We start from the raw sequence: 23,277 nt of genomic DNA on the forward strand, positions 1-23,277 counted from the left end.
CTTACTTTCGATTGTATCTACTTTAGCTAATATATTTCTGTAATAACGTCCTCTGTGTTGTACAGTCTTCAAAGCGTCTATGGTACCTTGATGCGTCAATGGGGTAGTCCACGTAAGGTACTGACCATGAGGTGTGACTTCGACGTTAGCTGGTTTGTCACACTTTTCACGTCTAACTCGAGTAGGCCTCCAATCACTTTCGATATAGATCATCTACGTCGGTGATCTACACCGCCAACATAGAAATGTTACTCCATACTTTCTAGACAGATTGTTTGCAAGATAACATTTAAATTCGTTAATTTCGTGTTTTCGATTCTCGAAAATTGCTCTGATTCATAACTCTAGTCGATTCAAGCTGCATAATCAAAAAGAGGAGCGAATCAATGTGGCAGCCGCCATAACCAACTATCGACTAGAAAAATATAGATATAGTTCAGAAAAAAACATGTAAATGCAGTGAATAATAATAATATATTTCTTCATGGTCAGGTACACGCCAAATTTTACAGGCATGATATACAAATTACAACATTTGTTGGCACACAGCATGCTTCCCAACTTATTAAGTTTATAGTTGTTATGAAGTAGACTCGTAGAACGCTTGCTGTAAACTATGACCTTGAGGAGACGCGTACGTCAAGTTTGTCCCAGACGTCAGAAGTTCCATAGCTGTGCGCTCAAAGCAAGATTCTGAAGAAAAGAAAAGAGAAACAGAAGAGCAGCAAGGCGCTTGGATATAAACGCGAAACGTTGCTTAACATTGTGTAGTAGAGCAGACAGAGGTGTAATAAATAAGAATAAATTCATATTATTTCTTGTTAGAATGAAATGAAGTTAGAGGCTCCACATAAGAGAATGTGGTTATAAAGAACAATGAGCTGTGTTGTTTAACACGTTGGAGTAAGCTCACATGAAGGAAGAGAAGTCAAGGTTGGTACAAGGAAAGCGGTTTATTAGAAGGGAGTGTGCGTATAGAAGGTGAAGTGTTAAGTATACTAATAACTATATCTTTCACTGTCTAATTTCCTCTTTCTTTTTTTATTTTGTCCATCCGATGCCAGCTACACAATCCTAGTGTAAAAGTCCGAGTTAGCATGTTATAGGTTGTCTTAGTAGAATAGCTAATCCAGCATAAAATTGGAAACATGAGTCTGAGTGGTAAGCGTAGGAACACAATCTATATCACAGATTGATTGACTTATTCTCAGTCATAAGGAGCCTGATACATACAAAATGTTCTGCTCCATAAACACGGGTGGACTGAAGTAATCGCCCTCACCATCAATGCTTGCTGGTCAGTAACTCCACTCTCTCTCTTTTTGTGATGTCAGGCTCATTTTATCTTATTTTTGGATATGTCATACCTCACACAATCCTCTGTGTTTCACATCCTGTTGGAAAACACTATTTCTATAAGTACCACTTTACAAGCTTATCAGGCAGTTACAAGTTATGGACTTCGGGTAAGGCATCGATGTAGTGCTTTAATTGACCATAGTATAAAGTATAAGTTGCCAGTTGGAGTATAGGCATTAAGAAGGGTATAATATAGGATAGTTGTTCATTAAAGCAGGCGGAAGAGTATAGAAGTGTATGAGTTGTAGATAAGGTAACGAGTGGAGAAATAATATTAATTGCTAGTCAACATAGTGTACAGATGAGTAAAAAGCTAATAAAGAATAAACAGGAAGAAACTCACATTAACTTGGTTCTGATGTTATTTTGTGTTGTCCTAACTAGCTGATGGGTAACAGGCTCCATAGATGCAAGACCACTGGTAGTAGGCAGTCGATTGTGCGGTTCTCTTGATTTTTATGGTGGTAGTGAGTGTCCCTTAGCGACCGAGTTTAGTTGAACAGTATCGATAAGTTCAGTGAGTTACCTGTCTACTTCAAGTGAAGGAATAGGGTGGAAAAAGTAACTGATACAACTTCAAAGTAGGAAAAATAAGGCAAACTGAACTTGAAGTCCATTTTGGTCCAGACATGTAGAGAGCCTATGATGTCTGAGTGGGGCACAGATTTGTTCGTACGTGCTAGATCAGTGCAAGTGAGAGCTTGATCAAGCAGTTTTACAAACCTATGTAATTCAGCTATCATGCGTATTTCGGAGGGAGGATGGTTCCATATTATTGCATACTTGATGAGGAAGAAGTTTTCCCGAGTTTTTGATCTGTATTTCTCAACTGTGACGGTAGATACTTTGTTCCGAAGTTCGTATTCATGTGAATCTCTAGCAAGAACCATCTTATATGTTGAATAAGTAAGGTTTTTAAGTAGTTTAAAGTAGAGAATCAAATTAGACCTGAGCCTTCTCTCCCAAAGGGGTGATATTCCTAAGATTTGGCATCGGGAACTATAGTCAATGACTGAGTCAGTCTTAAGTATTTTGCGGGTGAAGTATCGTTGTATTCCTTCCACCTTTAGTATATCATATAGACGTAGGTTGGAAAATAAGAACGTGAATTGTTCAACGATAGGTCTTACACAAACTTTGTAAAGAAGGATTTCGGAATCATGGGAAACTAGAACAACAGTACATAAATAATAACTTTTCAAGCAGAATCGAAAGATCAACGAAATGTTTATCTGAAGAAATCAAAAAGTATAAAACATAACATTTTGTACGTGGAGAGATTTCCACGCCGAAAACTTTCAAAACAGTACCTGTTTTATGATTATCTGAAAGATTTTGGAGGTCGTTGGTCGACTAAAAGATCGAATCCTTAGCCTTCTACTGAGTTCCGAAGCTGCTGTACTGACAGTTGTTGTAAGACTCTACAAATAGTCAAGTCAGATTAGTTAATAGTGGGGCTAATGAGTGTTTTGATGTACTTGTATGGGAGGAGAGCTGATATTGCATTGAATCCTTTAACTGCAGATAGTGCTTTTTTGTGTTGTCGTCGATATTGTTAGTTTTCGCATCTCCAGGAATTTGATCAGTTAAATGTCACATGAGAGACGCGCAATTCGGTATGAACGATCAATAAAAGCTTACCAGACCGCTGAACTTGCATAATTTCCTGACTGCGGTCGGTTCTGGGTTATCCAGAATGACTGTCACATTGTCTTGCAGAAGGCGTATGTCTTCATCCATGGCATGCTTAAGAAAGTTCGAGGGGTCCGTTCTGATTTGACATTTGTGATTGTTTACTTGAATGACGTGTTTTTGCAGTTATTTGAAAACAAGATCCAGATGTTAGGGATGGGATTCTTGATCCTGACTTACGAGTGAACAGTCATTAATGTAAGCATGCTCTAAGTTAAACCCCTGAATACGTACATCATCAGTTAATTTCTGAAGAGTCTGTGCACTATTTTTAAGCCGATAAGTAAGCGCTAGAAAGTTTTTGTAGTCCGGAGGGAGTGATGATAGTCGTTTTCACATTGCCATCTTCAGCCATAGGAATTTGATTAAACGCTTTAACCAGACCGATTCTCAACAGAATAGTTGTACCTTTCAATGTATTTGTCAGGTCGTAGAAGTAGCATGAGGATACGATCGAGTGTGTTAAGTCAGCAATAATCATCAGTTGGACGCCAATCCTTGGTGTCCATTATAGGGGCCATGAACCGAGGTGTTGCCTGCGGGTCGTTTAATAGCCGGACAATGCCAAAATTTAACATGTGCACGGGGTCATTTATGGAGTATCTTAGCTTTTCGTGAGCCAGTACGTAGGCTTTCGAAAGTGCAAGTGGTTCTGCTGTAGTGACATGGTATGTTATATTGCTGATTAGACGTGATAGTTTTCGACCTATTCTATGAAGTTCGGGCCACTTGTTAAGTTTCCGTTGGAAGCATGTGTAGATCGTATGCATCGACTGAGAAAGAGACGTTTGCAACACCTAGAATCTAGTGATTAGGTTTACATAAACCCACGTTAATGTAAGAGTTTTCTTTACCGTATTTGGGGATCTTCTTTCCATTTTCTGCCAGTAAGTTGATGGCCGGATTATGTAAGTGATCATTAGAGTTCTCAGGAAGGCTTAATTCTGCATCAGTGTTGTGACGAGCTTATTTGAGGAATTTAGAATAGTTTACGGTCATGATGATTGCAAAGATAGTAAGAGTATTATAGAGATCCTCAATATCATTATGTATCGTTTGAGGCCTTTTATTGACAGTACAAACATCGGTGCTGAAAGGTATGATGATTTCTAGAATCGGGCCGGCAGATTCAGCTAATTCAACTATGGAGTCACTTGGGAATGAGACGAGAAACGCTTGCGCAAGTCGAGGAAGCGTAGAGGGACATTCATTGAAAGTTCGTTGACCGGAGACTTCCACATGCGTAGTAACACTATTGTTACTGAGTCGTGTGGGAGTTTTTTTACTGTGGAAGAGCAGGTTTATACGTTGTCAGTCAGTTTCATCCCTTCGTTTAAGGATGGCCATTATTCAGGTGTCTCAACCGCTGCTACTACACTGATGCGGTTGTCGGGCTTACCTATCGTAGTGAATCAATCAAGCTATATTAGCTGCAGAAAGCGTTTCTCAAGGTTCTACCATTCCAGGTAAGTCGGTTGAGGAGCGGTAAGGCAAAAAGTGACAAATCCAAGTTCCGAGGGAAAAGTCGTACTGTTGACTGTACTAAAATGTGGTGGCAGTAAGGTGTTTCTCTTAGACTACCGGTATAACAGCGATACTGCCTTCCCATGAAGGAGAGGTGGGGTTAGAAAAGGTCGGTCCTAAGATTGAACACTTCGCCTCATCATACGGATACTTGTTTCCGGCCGTAAGATCTCAACAACTATGAAGCTAACACAACAATTACCTACAAAAAAGTCGTGTCTGACCGGTCTCAGGCACATGTCCCTTGGGCACTGAGGTCACGCTCTCCGATCACTAAGACCAACTCTAGCCCATTTTCCATTTCAGGTGCCTCAAAAACCCTTACACGATATAGGCAACTAGGAAGTGATAACCACCCTCAAACCCCTAACCCCTAGAATTTTTTGGGTGTCCTAGATTCGTGAATACCATTTGTAAATATTGTAGATGTAACGTGCCTGTTAAAACCACGAGGCAGTTCCTTGACTAATGCGAGTAACTGCGCACATAGGTCTATCACACTGTGCTCGTAGACGTTGGCCCGTACATAGCGGAAACGGGTTGCCATATTATCTTGCCAGAATGACAGATGAGAAGTGGGAGGAGTAAGTCCTAATCTTTAAAATGTCCTGGAATGCAAAAATAATATCACAGTATGTAAAAATTAAAAATAATACATGTCGTTGCAAAATGAAACAAACCCATAATTTGTGGTTCTGTTTGCCAGACCACGTCGTGTTAGCGACTTAAGGTACCACAGATACCTAGGATGTGACCGCATTCGTTCGTAACACCTCTATATTCGAAAGACACCAACCCACTCAAATCAGAAGTAGGGTATGAACGAGTTCGATGATATATTTGAAAAGCTCTTGATTTGTTGCACGGGATGCGTAGCACGACGTACTAACTCGTGATCTGGTGCGTGTGCATGATCGAACGTCCGCAAAAACTAACGACGTCAGAATAAATGTCAAAGACTCATATAACTATTTATTTCGGGTAATAATTCATCACTACAAACTCTTTTGGTACTTTACTCAACGTTATAAACAGAATGAACATTTCAGAGATCTGATAGGCTATAACCTTCCTGTCAAGTAGACCTTTGAATACTGAATCAAATGCTCATAAACTCCTGTTTATTTTAGGAAAAGATCCAGTCATTAACTCTTTCGAATGCTTTGAAGAAATCTATGGATTTATATCAACAGAAGGCTTTGGTTCACAGATCGCTCTTATACTCCAGAATGTCCACGGGCTTATGTGGCACAATATACATGAATACAAATCATGTCATGATTTAGAGAGCACGAAGTTTTTGAAAATTTACTTTAGGAGAGATTAACTCGAAAATTATTTCATGAGTAGCACAACCGAGAGCATTGAGTCAATAAATACTGCTTTTTGTGCTATCGGTGTATGAATCTGTGTTACTTTATTACTGAGAAGCCCAATAATTGCCACAGAAAATTATCATAATGCACATTCTGAAAGCTGTTTTGCAAAGAAGTAATTGAGAATTGAGGCATATAACCGTTGGCTCTTTCACTGGAGCCACTTTTGAAATGCATAGCAAGTGGTACGGAATACTTAGTTATTTCCAGAAGGTTGGTTATTTTGTGCATTGCCCTTGCTTTCTGGACATTTCACCACTACTTGTTGTGTTTTCAGGGGACTAATATCGAAAACAAAGCGCAGGTTTGTATGCAACCACGACAAACTAGGGTCTGACTAGGATGAATCGCTCGAAGCAGTAAATAAATGACTTTGGGATCCTCGATCATAAATATGTTATGGACAACAGCGTAATCAAACACTGATTATCCTCGACCTCCTTGCTTCTAATGAGAACGTTAGCTCGACTGTTTTGCTGGTTGATTTGTGGAAATTTAGGATAAAAAATTTATATTTAGACATCAGGTATAAGTGCACTTCACACAACTATTGGTGTGCGACTTCTCAGAAATCGCCTTGATTTGAGATTTTCTCAGGGCGATATCAGTGAGAGTAGAAATGGCAACGTATAATCCTGCCCGGTAGTGTATCAAATTTATGCAAGCTGATATAGGTAGAAATATTGGTTGCTGGTTTACGGCAGCTTACATGATTCTGATGAACATGTGGAAGTGTAAAAGATAATTAGATGTAAGACTTCACAAGCGGTTTCAAACTATGTTGTTTTCTGTCTCGATACCGCTGATTATATTTTCTGAGGAAATGTCCAGAGATTCTGTATCTCAGCACTGCTTAAGCTACTTATCAGTAACTTCATAAACGAAAACTGTGGTGGAACCATCTTACGAACGACCTTCGAGTGGGTCCTAAGTGACCTTGAGAAATAACCAATCAGAAAACAGTGGAGGTAAAAATATGTTATACAAAACCAAAGAATTATAGTGGGTAAACTTGTACATGGTTTAAAAAACTTCAAGGTTAGAAAGAGGTTCAGAGGTTCTGAAATCATCATGCCTACGATGGAGGATCTCATTCATATGGCTCCATAGTAGTCGACCTGTGGAGCCATGGTGAGGTCGCAAAAAATCTTCTAGCATCGACCATATAGCTTCAATATTGTTTGTGTGCACTCCGGTTGCTGGGTTCACGAAATGCCGCTTGTGGATAACGACACAATGGACATAATCAAGTCTATGTAGGCATCTGCAGGCTCTCCAATCATCTCTATATATTGTAGTAACTGGCTGCACATATTCCTGTATAATTGGTATTATCGTTGTAGCCTGTTGGTTTCTAGCCCGTTGGGAGTGTCTATTTTGAGATTATCTGTCGTATGTTCAAAGGACTTTTGAGATATATTTATGGTAGTGCTACTTACCCAGTCTTTAACACTACACCCCTATTGAATTTTCGTTTTCTCACAACTATCTCATCTATTTTAACGATTCTCCCGACTTCCCCAAACGACTTGTATATGCTTGTCATATTTACTGCACATGTCTCCACAATACTCACCACTGACCAACCAAAGTTTCAGTAACATCTGCAAGTTTTGCAGCCAGTGTTACTGGTGCTTTGTTTATTCAGTTCGCAACAATTATCATAATTTGCCTTAGCCTCAATCTGGATCGAGCAAAAAAAGCTCCTCTTCTAGCATAAATCTTCCTCCAACATATATACCTTGCAAGACAACACGGTGATTTGCACAAGTCATCTGATTACCACGATCACAAATACAGGAACTTCTTAGTAGTCTAATTTGTTGTAGCCATTCAATTGTGTCTTCTCTAAAATCCTCTGTGAACCGATCGTACGTGAGCATCAGGTACTAAAATTGTTGCCGTGGACTTGAAATCCTTCAAACGCTTCTGATTGGCTCGTCCATAAATTATAGTCTTGCCGATCTGTTAGTCTTGGATCAAAAGTGTGACTTAAAGGTGAGTTTACAAACTTGTACCTGACTTCTAAAGTACATAGAGTAAAATTAAAGCCGAACCTTTAAAAAGGTTACTGTAAACAACATACAGATGTACTTGAATATTAATTTTCATTATATTGCCTATTCCTATATTAACCCGGATGGTAGGCAGAACACCAAGGATGTATAATGAGTATAAATCACAGTTTAAGGAGCAAGTCTCATCCTATAATGATTTCCTGTTGTTGAATTTACCTGAGTGTCATTTGCTTCATGTTAATAACTAGTAGTTGTCACGATACTACCTCTATACTGTTAAATGACGAGGCTGAAAAGTTTAGGCTCAAGATCAGCTGTCTCCTTAATATATGGATTTCAGATGCATGGATATGGTTTAAAGTTTACATGTTATACGTGAACATTAAGATATGTCAAAAGAAGTACAATCTCTTTTGCTAATGCTTTTTTGAATTATATCTCTTAAAATTTAATTCATTAATATGGTGTTGGATTGTATTCACAATTACAACTCACTCAAGCAGTTGGTTCTAACTGCACAGTCAGCACTGTCAACAAAAATTAATGTCCTTATATACATGTATGTGAAAAAGTTCTGTAGGTAATCTTTTGAATAAGTAAAGAACTGCTCAATGGAATCGGAATAACTCAATTGTTTATATAGTATAAAATGGGTTTATGACGTGTTTATTTATTTCAACACAAATATTGGTACAAAGGGGCACCGAATACATATGCACCACACAAATCACTCCACATATGTGTGGGCTGTGATAATGCTTGGGTGCCCAAACCGAAGCAGGTGGTTTTCTTAGGTGGCCACACCCCGAGCCTTTAACCTAAAGGTCTGATCCACAAGGCAGTGGAGCAGCGTCAGGAGATGCAGTCCCATGGTAGCCGGTGACCAACGATAGGTTTATACGCCATTTGTCCCTTCATGATACTGGAGCCCATGTACACCATTGGTTGGGAATCAGGGTTTTCCAACTCTACTACGTAGATCCTTCATATCCACCAGCCCGGTTAGAGTGCCGGACATTCGCTTTTCTTTCAATTTCGTAAACAACACCCCTGGTGAGAGAAGACAATGAGTAGGACTTCCATGATAGTGGCTGTATACGCGTGGCCATATTAAAGCATTTGGAGAAGGGGGGCTGACTCTCCTCACCCTCGGCCGTACCAGGGCATTTGGGGGCTAGGACATGTATAAACTCAGACATTCGCCTCGTAAATTCACCACAGATGCTATCTGTTTCGTTTTTATGCATCGGTTCCCAGACTTAAGTTTGCAAGAAATCATTTGATTGGGACTCAACATGATAGCTCAAAAGTGACCACATCGACGTAAAGCTTTTGACTTTTATTTTAGGTCCCAGACAGTTCGTGTTTTCTTGTTGCTCACTTGTCTATCCAGTTGCTGGTTCTCTCATCATGTAACTGTGAGGGTATAGTAACTTAAATCTGTGCGTCATTACATTTGTTTCTGTAGAATTTTCGTTAGTCGAGTTTAAAACATCGAGTATTAGTACTAAAGTATTGAATAGTGATTTAGCACTTAAAACATTTAATCCAACTACTGGGTCATAAGTTCAAGTCTCATTCTACCTATTTCAGTTAATGTAACCGGGTAATATTAGTCATTCTCACTCAAAGTGTAGCTAAAAACCGTGCTCGCAAGCCTATATTCGCTTAATGAGTTATGTCAACTAAATAATTCATTAGAGAACTAGTTGAAAAGTTACTGGAGTACTACAGCTAAACTTGTTTGTTTGTTAGTATAATATTTTATCTTCTAAAAAAGTATTAATTACGGATAGTCATTTGGTTGGGACTAAAGTTTACCATAGTCCGTTGTTGCTTGAAAGATACATCCAAAATAATTAATTACTGTGAAGTGGTTTATTTTCGCTCATTCGAATACGCTGAAAACCAATTTACCAAGAGCAGATGAGTACAAATGTTAATAGGTTTAAGAACCAAACTGTCTTTATTTAATAACTCTAATCTCCAACTGTTTACACTCGTAGTTGATGCCATCTCTACTCTTTACACCAATGTACGCAAACCTTAACAGTTTGTTGGTGCGAATATCTCTATATTGTAGTGTGTTGGGGGAGGGACAAAATATTCCGAGATACTCGAGATGTTGGTTACAGAAGTCGACATTTTAATGAGGATTAACAATTACATGGCTATTCATAAATTGTAAAAATTTCAGATTTACTTATGCTAAAAGATCAGTACAATATTCTTCCCTTGGTTTGTCTCTTGTGTTTAATAACTAAGGCACAATATCTCATTTCTTAGTGGTTATCTTTTCAGAATCTACCATATTGGAAATCATCTAAATACTATCTTTGGACGAAATTTACAATTACAAGTGGAGTTGTTGGCATTGGGATTGTAAGCTTAGCTGTACCTGTATATGCATCAGACTTACGAGCTCATCCTGCAAAACTACCTTGGATACACAATGGGATAATATCTTCTTACGATCATGCTTCTATGCGTCGAGGTTATCAAGTATACAAAGAAGTGTGTAGTGCTTGTCACAGCTTGAAGTATATGAGCTATCGACATTTAGTCAATACAGTACTCACAGAAGATGAGGCTAAAGCGGATGCAGCTGAAGTAAGCTGAATGCGGATTTTGTTTGTTGATTCATAAAAGTACTTGGTGAATGCTGCTAACTCATTGCTGAATAGTCATAGTGTTTGAATTGTTTTCCATCCTACCTATACCTTTTTCTCTTTACATTTTAAAACATGATAATAACAATCTGTTAATCAGTGAAATGCACAGTACGACCTGGTGCATGTTTACATTGGTCTAAGTTCCTATTCTCCATTAGCACAGCAAGAAATTAAGACAAATCCCAGGATAGTAGAGCTTTTTCACACACATAGTTCCCTTTATCATCTTGCAGAGAGTAAGGACAAAGATTTGAGCAGAATAACATGGATTCCCTTTACTTCGTTTGGTTCTCGTCAGCTGCTTACAACCTGTGGTATTTGAAAATCATAATTACAAAATTAGTTTAAATCGCTTACATGAACGAGTTTAGTTAGAAGTAACTTTGTAGACATCATTATAGTATAGCAAGGGTGAAATATTGTGAATATATATAAAAGGATATTCTACAACACTGGATCTAACAAGAGTCCAAAGGGACAGAAATAATTAGTTACGTAATGGGTAGACTTTGGTAATAAGTAAGAATAAAACGAGTAAAGTTAGTAAAATAAGACTAATAATTTAGAATACAGAAGAAATAAAAAAACGTAGTGATGTAATTAACCAAGGTAAATAAAGATTAACAATAATCTTCCAAGCACATAAATCAGGTTTATGACGCCCCCAAATGTCCTGTTATGGCCGAGGGTTGGAAAAGTCCACGCGAACACGGCCACTCCCAGGGAAGTCCTACTCACTGCCTTCTAACGGTGGGTCTGTTTGCGAAATCGAGAAGACAAGAAGTGGATATCTGGGGCTTTAACCGGATTGGTGGGTGCGGAAGATCGGCCTCGAGTAGCTGGAAAATCTGAATTCCAAACCAGTGATATACACGGGTTCCAGGATCCTGATGGGACAAAAGGCATATGAACCCATTATTGGTCACCAACTACAATTGGACTGTATCTACTAATGTTATAAATCGAATGAAGTGTGGCGCATATGTATTTGGTGCGTCCTTATACCAATGTTCATGTTTAAGCAAATAAATATAACACCTGATAGCAATGGCTTCAGCAGACTTCAGAACACTGAAGTTTAAGTGTTTAATAATCGCATTGAAAAACTGCAAGTTGTCGACCCGATGTTTTGTATCCAAGAGATGTTTAGTAATTGCTTTGTTTAAAGCAGTTCTCTGTTGTTCGAAGGTTTTTTGGAATATGTTAAAAAAATAGTAGAGGTAGTAACAGTATTAATGGTAATAGAAAAGATTAAGTATGGAAGTGCGATTGAAGAAAATATAAGTTAGTAAAATAAAATGAACTTATGAGGAATTTAGGAACAATAATAATACATCTAAGAAATTTCTCCAAGAAATAGAGCTCGAAAATATATGTAGATTTAAATCATAAATGTTATAATTTATATCCACTTCCCTCAAAAAGACAGTATAATATACTTCCACATTTCAATTTTCAGCTGATGACCGGCGTCACTTGATGTTTACTCATTCTAATGTTAATTACATACTAAATCACTGAATTCGTGCAGTTTGTTTTCCAACTAAGGGCATCTAAGACCAAGAAGTAATAACCCATACACTCTAAAACTTAACAAAAGGCTATTAAAAAATAATACTCAAAAATTACCCGGCAAGGCGACCCGCTAGTTCTCTAGTGTTACAGGATGGGGATTTTGTCGGGGTGTTTGTGAATTACAAATTCTTCCAATTTCAATAATTATAGATAAAGAACGAGTAGGATAGTCTTTTTTCATGTCTCTACCCGATACGGATTAGCTCCACTGGTCACGGCTTCTCACTAGAACTCCGATAATTCCCTCATAAAGCTAGTCATTGGTGAGCACATGGTAATTTTCAGTATAGGGTTGTGGAGATTATCGAGTTATTGAGCGTTCGCGCGCGAGACTGAAAACCCTGGGTCCGGATCCCGCGAGCAGGATCGTGGATGTGCACTGCTGAGGAGTCCCACCATAGGACAAAGCGGCTGTCCATTGCTTCAAGGTTTTCAATGGTGGTCTGACATCATTGGGTTCATGATCTCAATCAATAACTTATTAATCTCCACAACCCTATACTGATAAATAATTAGGCTCATTCACTGGGTGCTTAGGTATAAGCTACCCTCTAGGTATGAGGAATAATGATACTACTTAGTTGCTAAAGTCGTGTTAGATGTAATGGAGTTCGAACCTGTGGCTTGGCTAAAAGTCGATTGCCGAAACCACTTAGCCATTGGCTCCTTGTTTTAATGACTTCTCATTTAACTTTTATTACTGATCATCGATGCTCTCTTCGTACAGCCTGCTTTCTCAGTCTACATTTGGTCGGAATTTGTACAACTGCATTTAATATATCTAAACCGTAGCTTAAGTTTGTTGCGTAACTAGTCCTTTGGATGTAAGTATTTCCTGTCTGTCAGTCAAGCGCAACGTAGAATCTGGTATATGTGTACATCAGTCCAAGTCCCCATTCCCTATTGGCACAGCAAGATGAAATTGTTAGGACAAACCCAAGAATAGTACAGGTAGTAACTGTACTAGTAGTAATAGAAAAGATTAGGCCTCAAAATACGATTCAAAAACAAACTTATGGGGAATTTTGAAACTTAGAGTCTAAGGGACGAAAACGAGTGAATGCACCTGCGTTGTTGCAAACGATTTTGAGCCATGTCATTCAATGTCTCTAACCACTGGTTATAAAAACCACCTAGTCTACACTTACTCACATGACTCAGTCCAGTTGTCAAGGCATACATATACTAGTGCCACGTCTTGGTTTGACCGCCCTTCAATCTATACTAGATAACATCACTTAAAAATAGTTCCGAAATAATAAGTCCTATCGAGAAAACTATATTTATTCTTACATTATTTGCGTAAAGTGCTAATGCATTCGTGTTATCAATCAGTCACTAACTTACTAGTGTTCCTTAAAATTTTTAATAACTACCAATATTGTTTTATACATAAGTATATCATCAATCTACAGAGGCCCGTTGTTATAATACATCTGTAAATTAATGGATACTGAGGTTGTGTTGAGGACCAAGGATTCAGATGTTCTAAGACTGAAGCATATATATATATGATTTTGATGTTAATTTTCCCGAAAACTAATGTTCATAGTTTTGGTTTAGAAGATGTCACTGCCATGAAAAGTGTAAGCTTTCGTATTGTTATTTACAGACTGTATGTTTGGAACATCGAATCTAGGTTATTGTGGCTAGACTCAGGACACTAGTAAAGTTGTCTCTGGGATATATGTAACGTATGTTCAACCGTTGTCTACCTCTACTTGCAATGTCGAGTGGCATATGAGTAGGCTGGAAGACAACTAGGAGTGGTCAAACCAAAACTTGACGTTAGTTCATGAGATTATTGACCATTGATTTGAGCCGTGTTTATAAGTAGCGACTACATGGTTAAAGTTCTCTCGATTATCCCAAGCAATGGTTCTAGACATTGGGGAACATGTCTCAAAATCGTCCCAGATGCAATCGCTCACTGTATTTTCTTACGTAATTAGTTCTAAGATTATTTTTTCTCTTCCTTCCTCAAATCAACTTATCTAAAATCACATTCTCTGTGTCTAACATTCTCTACCAACACTAATACTACTACCACTATTAATTCTACTACTTAATTGTTTATCTTAATAATTTCATCTCTCTGTTGATGTATTGTGAAAACCTGAGCCGATGCAACATATATGTCTGGTTCTGCATAAAAAATAACCTAATTATTTCAATTATTGTTTTAGTGGTAATATAAAGCTAAACATTCTTGTCCTAGCACCATTATTTATAAATTTAAGGACTGAAAGTTACAATGACTGATCATTTGATGATTTACTATAATTGTAAAAAAATAGTTATTCAGTTATCCGTTAGATTTTTCATATTAATTGTTGTTGAGAAGTCAAACATTTCAAAAAACTAGCCGTATGTATCTCTGTATTGTCTATATGCCACCATGTAAGCATCAATGAATTATACAGATATAAGATTTAAATGGAAGAAAAGAATAACAAAAGATTTATTATTTATCTGTTATAATTGCATTGTAGCATATGTATCCTGATGGACCGGACGATAACGGAAATATGTTTGAACGACCAGGTCGGTTAACTGATGTACTTCCATCTCCTTATCCGAATAAAGAAGCAGCGCGTGCTGCTAATAACGGCGCAGAACCACCGGACCTGACATATATTGTCAAAGCTCGGGAGGGTAATGAGAATTATATATTCCATCTCCTTACAGGTACATAAATTTCACTAAGTAACTGTTGTAAATTTATAATGCTTAATACTTTATTTATTTATTAGAAAACTTTTTTAGTTAAGGTTGGTGTTTCAATTAATTTAGTTTAAAGAATAGAACGTGTTACAAAGAGGCCCTCTTTAATATGGTCAAGGTAACTTTTTGGAAAAGTGTTTGTTTCTCTCTATTAATTATGTATTGGTATCGCAAACTGACTATATAACCGTTGAGTATAAAGAAGCACTGGATAACTACTTCGTCTTAGTATGGGACTCCTCATCAGTGTGCATCCTCTAATCCAATGAAGGTTAAACCCAAGACATCTAGGTCTCGCGGCGGGCACCTCACCTTTGGACTACTGATACGTCACCCATTGATGTACGTATCTAACTTCAATCAGCGGGCAATATCGCGCAAGCGTCTTGCACTGTCTTTTCTGGGTAACTGCCTCATAGCCAACACAGTTGAACTCTATTGGTTACGGCTTCTTACTAGAATTCCTGGAATATCCTTGGTGTTATTTACTAGTGAGCTCAACAAAAATATAACTTTTACCCTTAGATCTTTACATTACAATTAGCTGCGTAACATCACAAGACAGCCTGTTCTGTAACTACAAAAGAATCAATATTTAGGGAAAATGCTACTATTTATATACATCTTTGAACAAAAAGTTTCCTCTTTTGAGTAGAGAATAGATTTCCCAGTAAAGTTTTTTCGATCACATAGGAGTATGAATAAAAATTCGGAGTAGAGGAATTTCTATCTCACTGTGCAATCACCTGCGATGTTGATTTCCACTTCAGCCACTTCCTGTCACAATCAATCAACTTCAAAGATTTGGATCCGTAAGGCATACAATGCATTCGTATACATCGTAAGAGACAGATTTAGAAATCGTAAGCCAACCGACAATATTTTCAACAGCATGAAATGTATGAAGGAAAAAGAATTAGATGACAAATTTTATTTCTTCGGTGATTTCCTGAAAAGCGAGACATAACTGGGCAAACAGATAAGCTACAGAGACGAAAAACAAAAATTTACAACTGTCATAACTCAACAATATATAAATTAGTTATGTTTGCACACTGTTCATAAGATCAGAGGCTTTCTGTGGGATTCTTAATTAACGAAAATTTTAAGCAATTCATCTCTTTTATTTCTGTTATGTAAACAGAATAACCGTTCTTGAAACTTCAATCCATGTTTAACAAGACATTCTATCATCCGGAAATCATCCTCTCAGAAAGACGTTTTAGAAATCATTGCAAAGATTTAGAGACCATTTGAAATTAGTGTGTTGCTTAATAACTATTACACTATTACCTCATCCCATTCCATCTACAGTTGTATACGGATCAATAAATACAATAATGGAATGACAAGTATGTCAACATTTATAACAAATGCGAAAAGCAGTAACTTAACAAAACATAAATATCCTTTCTACCAACGTGCTACTGTTAACGTTGTTTGGTAATTGGGTAACACAATATGTTGTCACTGATTGTAATAGGTGTAAATTACTAGAAGAGATATAGATGCAATTTATAAAGTACCAAAATTCTTAACTGATGGAATTCTAAAAATTAAAGTTTTACAAACGTCTGACATCCGGATTAGTTTATAATTTTAATATACACATTCAATTAATCAAAATAGTAAGAAGAAATCATTCCAGTCATGTATGGTTTGTTTATTGCATTGTTGAAATCAACCAATCACAAATAAATTCATTAGAATAAACTAACATGAGTGTAAGACTTGTGGCATTGATAATGTCGAGCATGAAGTTATAAATGTTACGTAGTTAACCCATCCAACTAAAAGAATTCAACACTAGTTGACGAATTTACAGCGTTTCTCATTATTTTAGTTACAGTTTGTTTGTGTTTTGTTCGCATATGCTGAGAGCATTGGATGAAGGATGTTACGGTTAGACTTAGGTTACTAGGTAAGGATAGTAAGTCGGTTTGAGGTTGTTAATCTCCAATAATTGACATGGTTTGAATATATGTTACATAGAGTGAATCGCCTCATATTTTCAATTGGAAGGCATCCATTAAAAAGCATGAGGATCGAGAAGGGGGAATTAGGATTTTCAAGAGTTTGAAATGTGGTCGGTTTGCCGTTTGTGAGTTTGCCTCGACGACTAATCAAAAACATAGTTTTTGATACGTTTAATGTACCACTCACTTTCGAATAATTCTGTAATTTTTCGAATTAAATAACAATCTTTCATTCTTATTACCTTAGTCATATTGTACATCTATTTTGAACAACAAAGCTAAGAATCTAGTTGACCTGCTTAATAATTAGTATGAGGTTTTACAACAGTGAGATTTAGACAATGTACCTTTCCAGTAATTATTGAGTAATATTTTGCAATCATATTCACGAATTACTTTCATCAATTGGCGCATACGCCAGCGTGAATATGAATTATTTGACGGAACAGATTATTCTAACATTTGTTAGGCATTTTTGAAACGGACTAAATTACGGCTCTACTGGGTGATTTATAAATTCTTGTAGATAATTTTTTTCTATTAATTTACTTTCTATTCCAGGAAATAGATAAATCCAACTGGAGTTATGTTATTTAACTTAGATTCATAGGTGATAATTAACTTAAGAGTGAAAAAGGTAAATTCAGTGCTGGTCCTTATTTGGAGCTCAGTTTCTATACTAATCTAATTCCCTTTGAATAAAAGTTAGACAAATATATTTTCTGGGGATATTTATTTGCTGTAGAATTTCGTTTGTTGACCTGAATCCCTATTCAAAACGGATGTACAAGATAGCATGACCATAGTGATAAGAATGGTTGTTACTTAATCCGAAAAACTACAGCTTTTGTTGAAAGTAAGCGGTACATTAAACCTATCAAAAACTATGTTTTTGATTGATCTTAAAGGCAAACTGATAGACGGTAAACCAACCATATTAAAAAAATTTTTGTTCCCATTCCCGAAGCTCGCCCTTACTAACATGGTTTTTTGATGGTCGTCCTTATTGACGTACACCCTTTTCAATCGCTCCCTTATTATTGTGGGGACTTTCCTGCAATGCTGTTGTAAGAGCAGAATCCAAGAAGGCTAAGTCTGTCTAAATAAAAACATGACATTTGTCCATGAAGTCATTGATTTGGTTTGAGCCATGTTATCATTTGAAAACTAACTGATTGGGATTCTCGTGATTATCATAACCAATGGTTAGAGACATTATATGATGTAGCTCAGAATCAGTCCGAAAGGCACAGATGCAATCACTCTTTGTTTTTCCTTAAATCTTGAGTTCTAAAATTATCTCACATGTTTTATTCCGCCAATCCATTCTTTTCAAGTTATGTTGTCTATATTCAGTGTTTTTTTGGCACCACTGATATTGTCAATACTTCTACTTTGGAAATTGTCTTGATAATCTGGTGTGACAGCTTTAACCGATCTGCCTGTATGCTACATTCTACATCGCTTCTGACTAACTGTATTTGTGAATATGTATTAATATTTTTACGCTTACAGGTTATATGGATCCTCCACCAGGTCGTACAGTTTCAGATGGACAATATTATAATCCTTATTTCCCTGGTGGTGGTATAGGTATGGCAAGAGTATTGTATGATGATTTAATTGAATATGCTGATGGAACACCTGCTACAACTAGTCAAATGGCAAAAGATGTAGTAACATTTCTTTGTTGGACTTCTGATCGAACTCATGATGAACGTAAACGTGTTTTACTTAAGGTAATGAGGGGTGGTTTTAATTTTATCATATTAATGTTTCATTGGAGCTATAATGGAAGTTTATTTAGTTCCATATAATTTAATTATGTCTTATTGTTTTATGGAATTTTCTTGAAATTACTTTTTAAAAAATAGATCTTAAAAAATGCATCTACATTTATCTGCATAGTTTGATGTTATGATGATGGAAAGTTTCATTTAAGGAGACGTGATCTACCATGATCTATACTCTTGAGTTATATATTATGCATATTCTAGTCAAAGTTTCATACTTTAAAGCCTTAAAAACAGCCAAATAATCATCATCTTGGATTGGTTTATCGAGAGATGGCTCAATGGTATCGCCGTTAGATTTTCGGCCATTAATCCATTGGTTCGAACCCCGCCCCACCTACTTCTGTTTAGACAACCAAGTGGTATCACTAAGACACGATTAAAATAGGACTAAAAGTGAAGTACCCAGACTCGTATCCAGTTAATGAGTTAATAGTAATGATTTTTATTCAGAGATAAGATTGAGGGAAAAAGGTATAATCATTTTCCTATAAATTAGACATTTTTAGATCTATTCGGCGTCTTAGTGTGCTGTCAACGTTGTCCGAGAATATATATATATATCAAAAATTGTTAAGGCCATTAAGAGTAGGGATCTCTGACAACCCAATAAGACCACTTGATCAATCAACCTAAGAATGACTACCTTCTTCTGAATGAAAACTAATTAAATTTCAACCGTCACAACGAACCCTCATTTGTATTAGCTCACAGTGATTTTTGTGGATTCACATCCGATTTGAAATATATTGAAATCTTGAACAAAGTCAGTACAAAGAAGACCAGAAAAATTCGGGACTCCGATCATTCACCAATCAATAAAATCAACTTATTAACCAATTTAATAAAAAAAACTGTCAACAGTCATAAGGTCTATGGGAATGACAATAAAAATAACTACAGAATAAGTGTTAATAACGATCAATCAAATTCGAAGTCGACAGATAAACCTGTTAATAATATGTAGAGAAATTCAAATAGCTCACCTCCATTCGAGATTTGTGTTGATAATAATTTTGCACTAGAAAGGCAGTGGAAACTCCACGACTAAAACCGTTCATCTTAAAGAATGCAACTTCACAAAACTACAATTACATCTAATATATAAACTAGGAGAAAGTGAATAGATATGATCAAGTGTTTCTTTGTAAGACATTTGAAAAGCGTAGCCCCAATTCATATAGTCATTGACTATTAATCTGAGCTGTTAAGAACAAAATGGCTCAAATTTAGATAGCAATAATAAAATTGTATCGTTTAAATCTTGAGTTCTATTGTAATCCTAAACTTTATATCAATTGATTCCGTTCGTTGTTTTGAAATTATATGTTATTGTCATTTTTTTGTTACTACAATCTATCTTCCTTTAATACTTCCATCTTCACAATTAGTGTTCTCACTTTATGTTGTTTCTAGTTTAAATTATAATATATTAGGCTGATACATAGTTATATCCACGTTATGTGGGACGGCCAAACCAAAACGTGACATCAGTGCTTGAAGTCACTAACTTCTGGTCTGAGCCATGTTGGTAGATGCAAAATACTTGGTTGGAGTCCACGTGACCATCGTAACCAATGGTTGGAAACTCTTGGTGACATGGCTCTGAATCGATCACAATCGTGTCGGTGTATACACCCCCTGTCTTCCCTTAAACTAAGAGATTAAAATCGCTTCATATCTTTCTTTCTACGTACTAAATCCTTCTTTCTGTACTACATCTTTATATGCGATCTTTCTTTTATATATCACCATCATTGACTTAACTACTCCTATGAATCCAGTGTTCATATTGCTGTGCTAATGTGGCATGGAAACTTGGACCGATGCATATATGTGCATGATCTTACGTTTTAGCTGACTGACTGACCACGTTATGTATTATTTTTGAATAAATGATTTCTTAAAAGGCTCAAAGTTTATAAGTCTATGAAAATTCCCAAAGAAAATTAATCAAGCTAAAGACAATAGATTGTTGTAAATATTTATCACTTGTTCTAATTACTCTTTTTTTCTTTAAAAAGGAACAACATGAAATATAGTATGTGCTACTTTTAAACTGTTGAAATTGTTTTTTTTTTCTAATTTTCAGGCAGTAGTAATTACGAGCGTTGTGTTAGTAATAATGGGGATATATAAACGGAAACATTGGTCAGATATAAAAACCAGGAAGATTATTTACAAAAATCGACCACTGCCGAAGGATGTTTAGTAAACTTTCTTTCAGTTTTCTTCAATAGAATCAATATCATGTTCTCTCTTTATGTGTGCGTATGTTTCCTCCACTTTTTACTGTTTGATACTTCATCTGTCTACCCTAATAAAGGTGGGGAAATTGAACTTTTAGAATGAGCATGTATTGATTATTAGGAGTATATATACACTTATTTATTCACTTACTAATTAGTTCTATAAGTTGTTCGTACAATACTGGTCAGGCCAATGCGTTTTGCTAGTTCGACATTTGATAAGATTTTTTAAAATGTAGCTTTTTTGCAAAAATTATTTGTCTTCATATTAAATGAAAAACTGGTGGGTAATATGATGAAAGCTGGACATATATGTTTCCACTGTTTTGTAATGTAAATCCACGATATTTGTTTATTGTTCTGTAGGGTATTTCTTGTAGATGACTTTGTTTGATAAACCTCACGGGTTTGTTTTTTCAAGTTCTCAGTTAGTTTTGAAGCTATATTGGTAGTGGAAAAAAGGAGTTAGTACACCTGCATTACAGATGATTGTACTCAGTGATTTTTATTTTGAATGGCGCTGGTATCCAGAAGTTCGATTTTGACTTTGTATGGGGAGCTTATGGCAAAACTTTTATGCTTTATGTTGATTATCGTTTATTATGGTGTTGGTTTTATGATGTCTAACTGTATAAGTGTGAATATACAATGCAAGCAAGATTCGCCACAAAGATTTTCAGGAAGTTTCTCACTGGAAGCAAAGCTCTTGCGGACGGGTGTCCGTAAATTTGATAGTTGTTTTATTAGCTGTGACTGAAAATTATCTTCTAGTTGCAACTTACGACTACCCATATACCTTTACAACGACCAACAGTCTAGGTGCTTTGTTAGCTTTGAGTTGGTATTATGTGAATTACCGGATGTCAATTTTATCTTAGGCTAGCCGAAGAATATGTAGAGATAGGACTGAAGTACTGGGAGTCTTTCTGCTGCTCTCTAGTGTGATTCGGCGTCGTTTACAGAGTGTAGCGTGGTAGGTTAGGTAATGTCTAGAAATTTGTTTACCTGTGGGCTGGTACATTGGTCTTAGGCCGGTAAAAACCGAGTTAGTCCTAGCTAAACGTCAATGCCACTAGTTCGTTTCTACGTTAGATCATTGAATATTGAGCAGATAAGTAGTCCTTGTTTGAGTGAAAGATGACTAGCGCAGTTTAACCGACGAGATGACGAAGAGGCCTATGAGTCAGCGGTCCCACTCCACCTAAAATCTGTAACTAGCAAATAATATTGCCATGGCAAGGTTCTGCTTTATTTGCACGAGCATCAAGGTACCCTGTTCGCATGATTATCACTATAGGATAAGCCAGTTCAGTCTTACTGAAGATCTGTTTACTCCTTAAATTTAGGCCTACTAGTGTAATAGCCTAGATAAACCCGCTGGTAGCATGCAATAATTATGAATTCAATAGCTTCACAGATACCAAGCCAGCTTACTCTGTTTCTTCACTATCAATCTCATTTATTTCCAGTTGTTTATAAGCTACTGCGAATCCGTCCAAATATCTCCACGTAAATGACTTTTAAACAACAGCTTTTAGATTCACTCCATCGGTTTGGTTTTAGCTGAATGTGGGTTTCTAGACATCCAATACACGAGTGACGTTTATTCAGATGTAGCTTTTATACACTAAGTGAACAGAAAAATCAAAGTACTGGTTATATCGCAATTAATGAACATAAGATTTTTCATGACTGTAGTGCTGTTGGTTCTTGATGTGTGGTAGTGGAAGTAAAATATGATTGGTCGTTGAGCGTGAACAACAGTCACAGCAAACGGACCATTAGATATATGATTTCCCTTCCTGTAACTGATTTCTATTTTCGACTCACTAAGTGTAACATTGTAATTGTATTGAATGAAGTATTGCTTAGTGTTATTCTGGTTTTCTATTTTGAGTCGTCAATTCTCGTTCTGATATAACGATTAATTTTAATAATATATTATCGTAATATACATGAGAGAGATAAGAAATATCTTGAAAATTCATTATATCAAATTGGAGATGGGTAGTTTTTTATTTGAACCGACGAATTTCATTATATTTTGTAATTGGATACGTTTCATCAATAAAATGGATACTTTGGAAGTAATACTAGATCCGATTATGCAAACTCGAATGAAAACTGTGGAATATATTTAGTGTGGAAAAAAGATATAACACAACTCTCAAGAGTGATCACGCCTGCAAGGTCGACCCATGCCACCCGGTGAATTTGAATTTTGAACGAACCTACTTGTTCTTCCCCCCTTTCCCATCGTTGAGTTTTCCCTCGCGCTAAATGTTGAATATCTATTTCCTCAACTGTCTCGTATTCAGC

The 23,277-nt window shown here is 36.5% G+C and overlaps 1 protein-coding gene across 2 annotated transcripts; it reads left to right on the top strand.

The window, feature by feature from the left end:
- Positions 1 to 6,097: 6,097 nt before the first annotated feature.
- On the top strand, positions 6,098 to 22,814 carry CYC1_1 (iso-1-cytochrome c). Of its 2 annotated transcripts, XM_012940216.3 has the most exons (5): positions 6,099 to 6,164; positions 10,271 to 10,579; positions 14,709 to 14,904; positions 18,432 to 18,655; positions 20,802 to 22,814. In XM_012940216.3, exons 1-5 carry the CDS (start codon positions 6,123 to 6,125, stop codon positions 20,919 to 20,921), a joined length of 891 nt encoding a protein of 296 aa, XP_012795670.2. In that variant the 5' UTR covers positions 6,099 to 6,122; the 3' UTR covers positions 20,922 to 22,814. The 2 variants fall into 2 exon arrangements, with proteins under 2 accessions (XP_051065404.1, XP_012795670.2); XM_051216789.1 differs by having other exon boundaries at positions 6,098 to 6,164; positions 14,709 to 18,655.
- Positions 22,815 to 23,277: the final 463 nt, after the last annotated feature.

The sequence above is a fragment of the Schistosoma haematobium genome, chromosome 6 (assembly GCF_000699445.3).
Source record: "Schistosoma haematobium chromosome 6, whole genome shotgun sequence".
NCBI classification, from domain to species: Eukaryota; Metazoa; Platyhelminthes; class Trematoda; order Strigeidida; family Schistosomatidae; genus Schistosoma; species Schistosoma haematobium.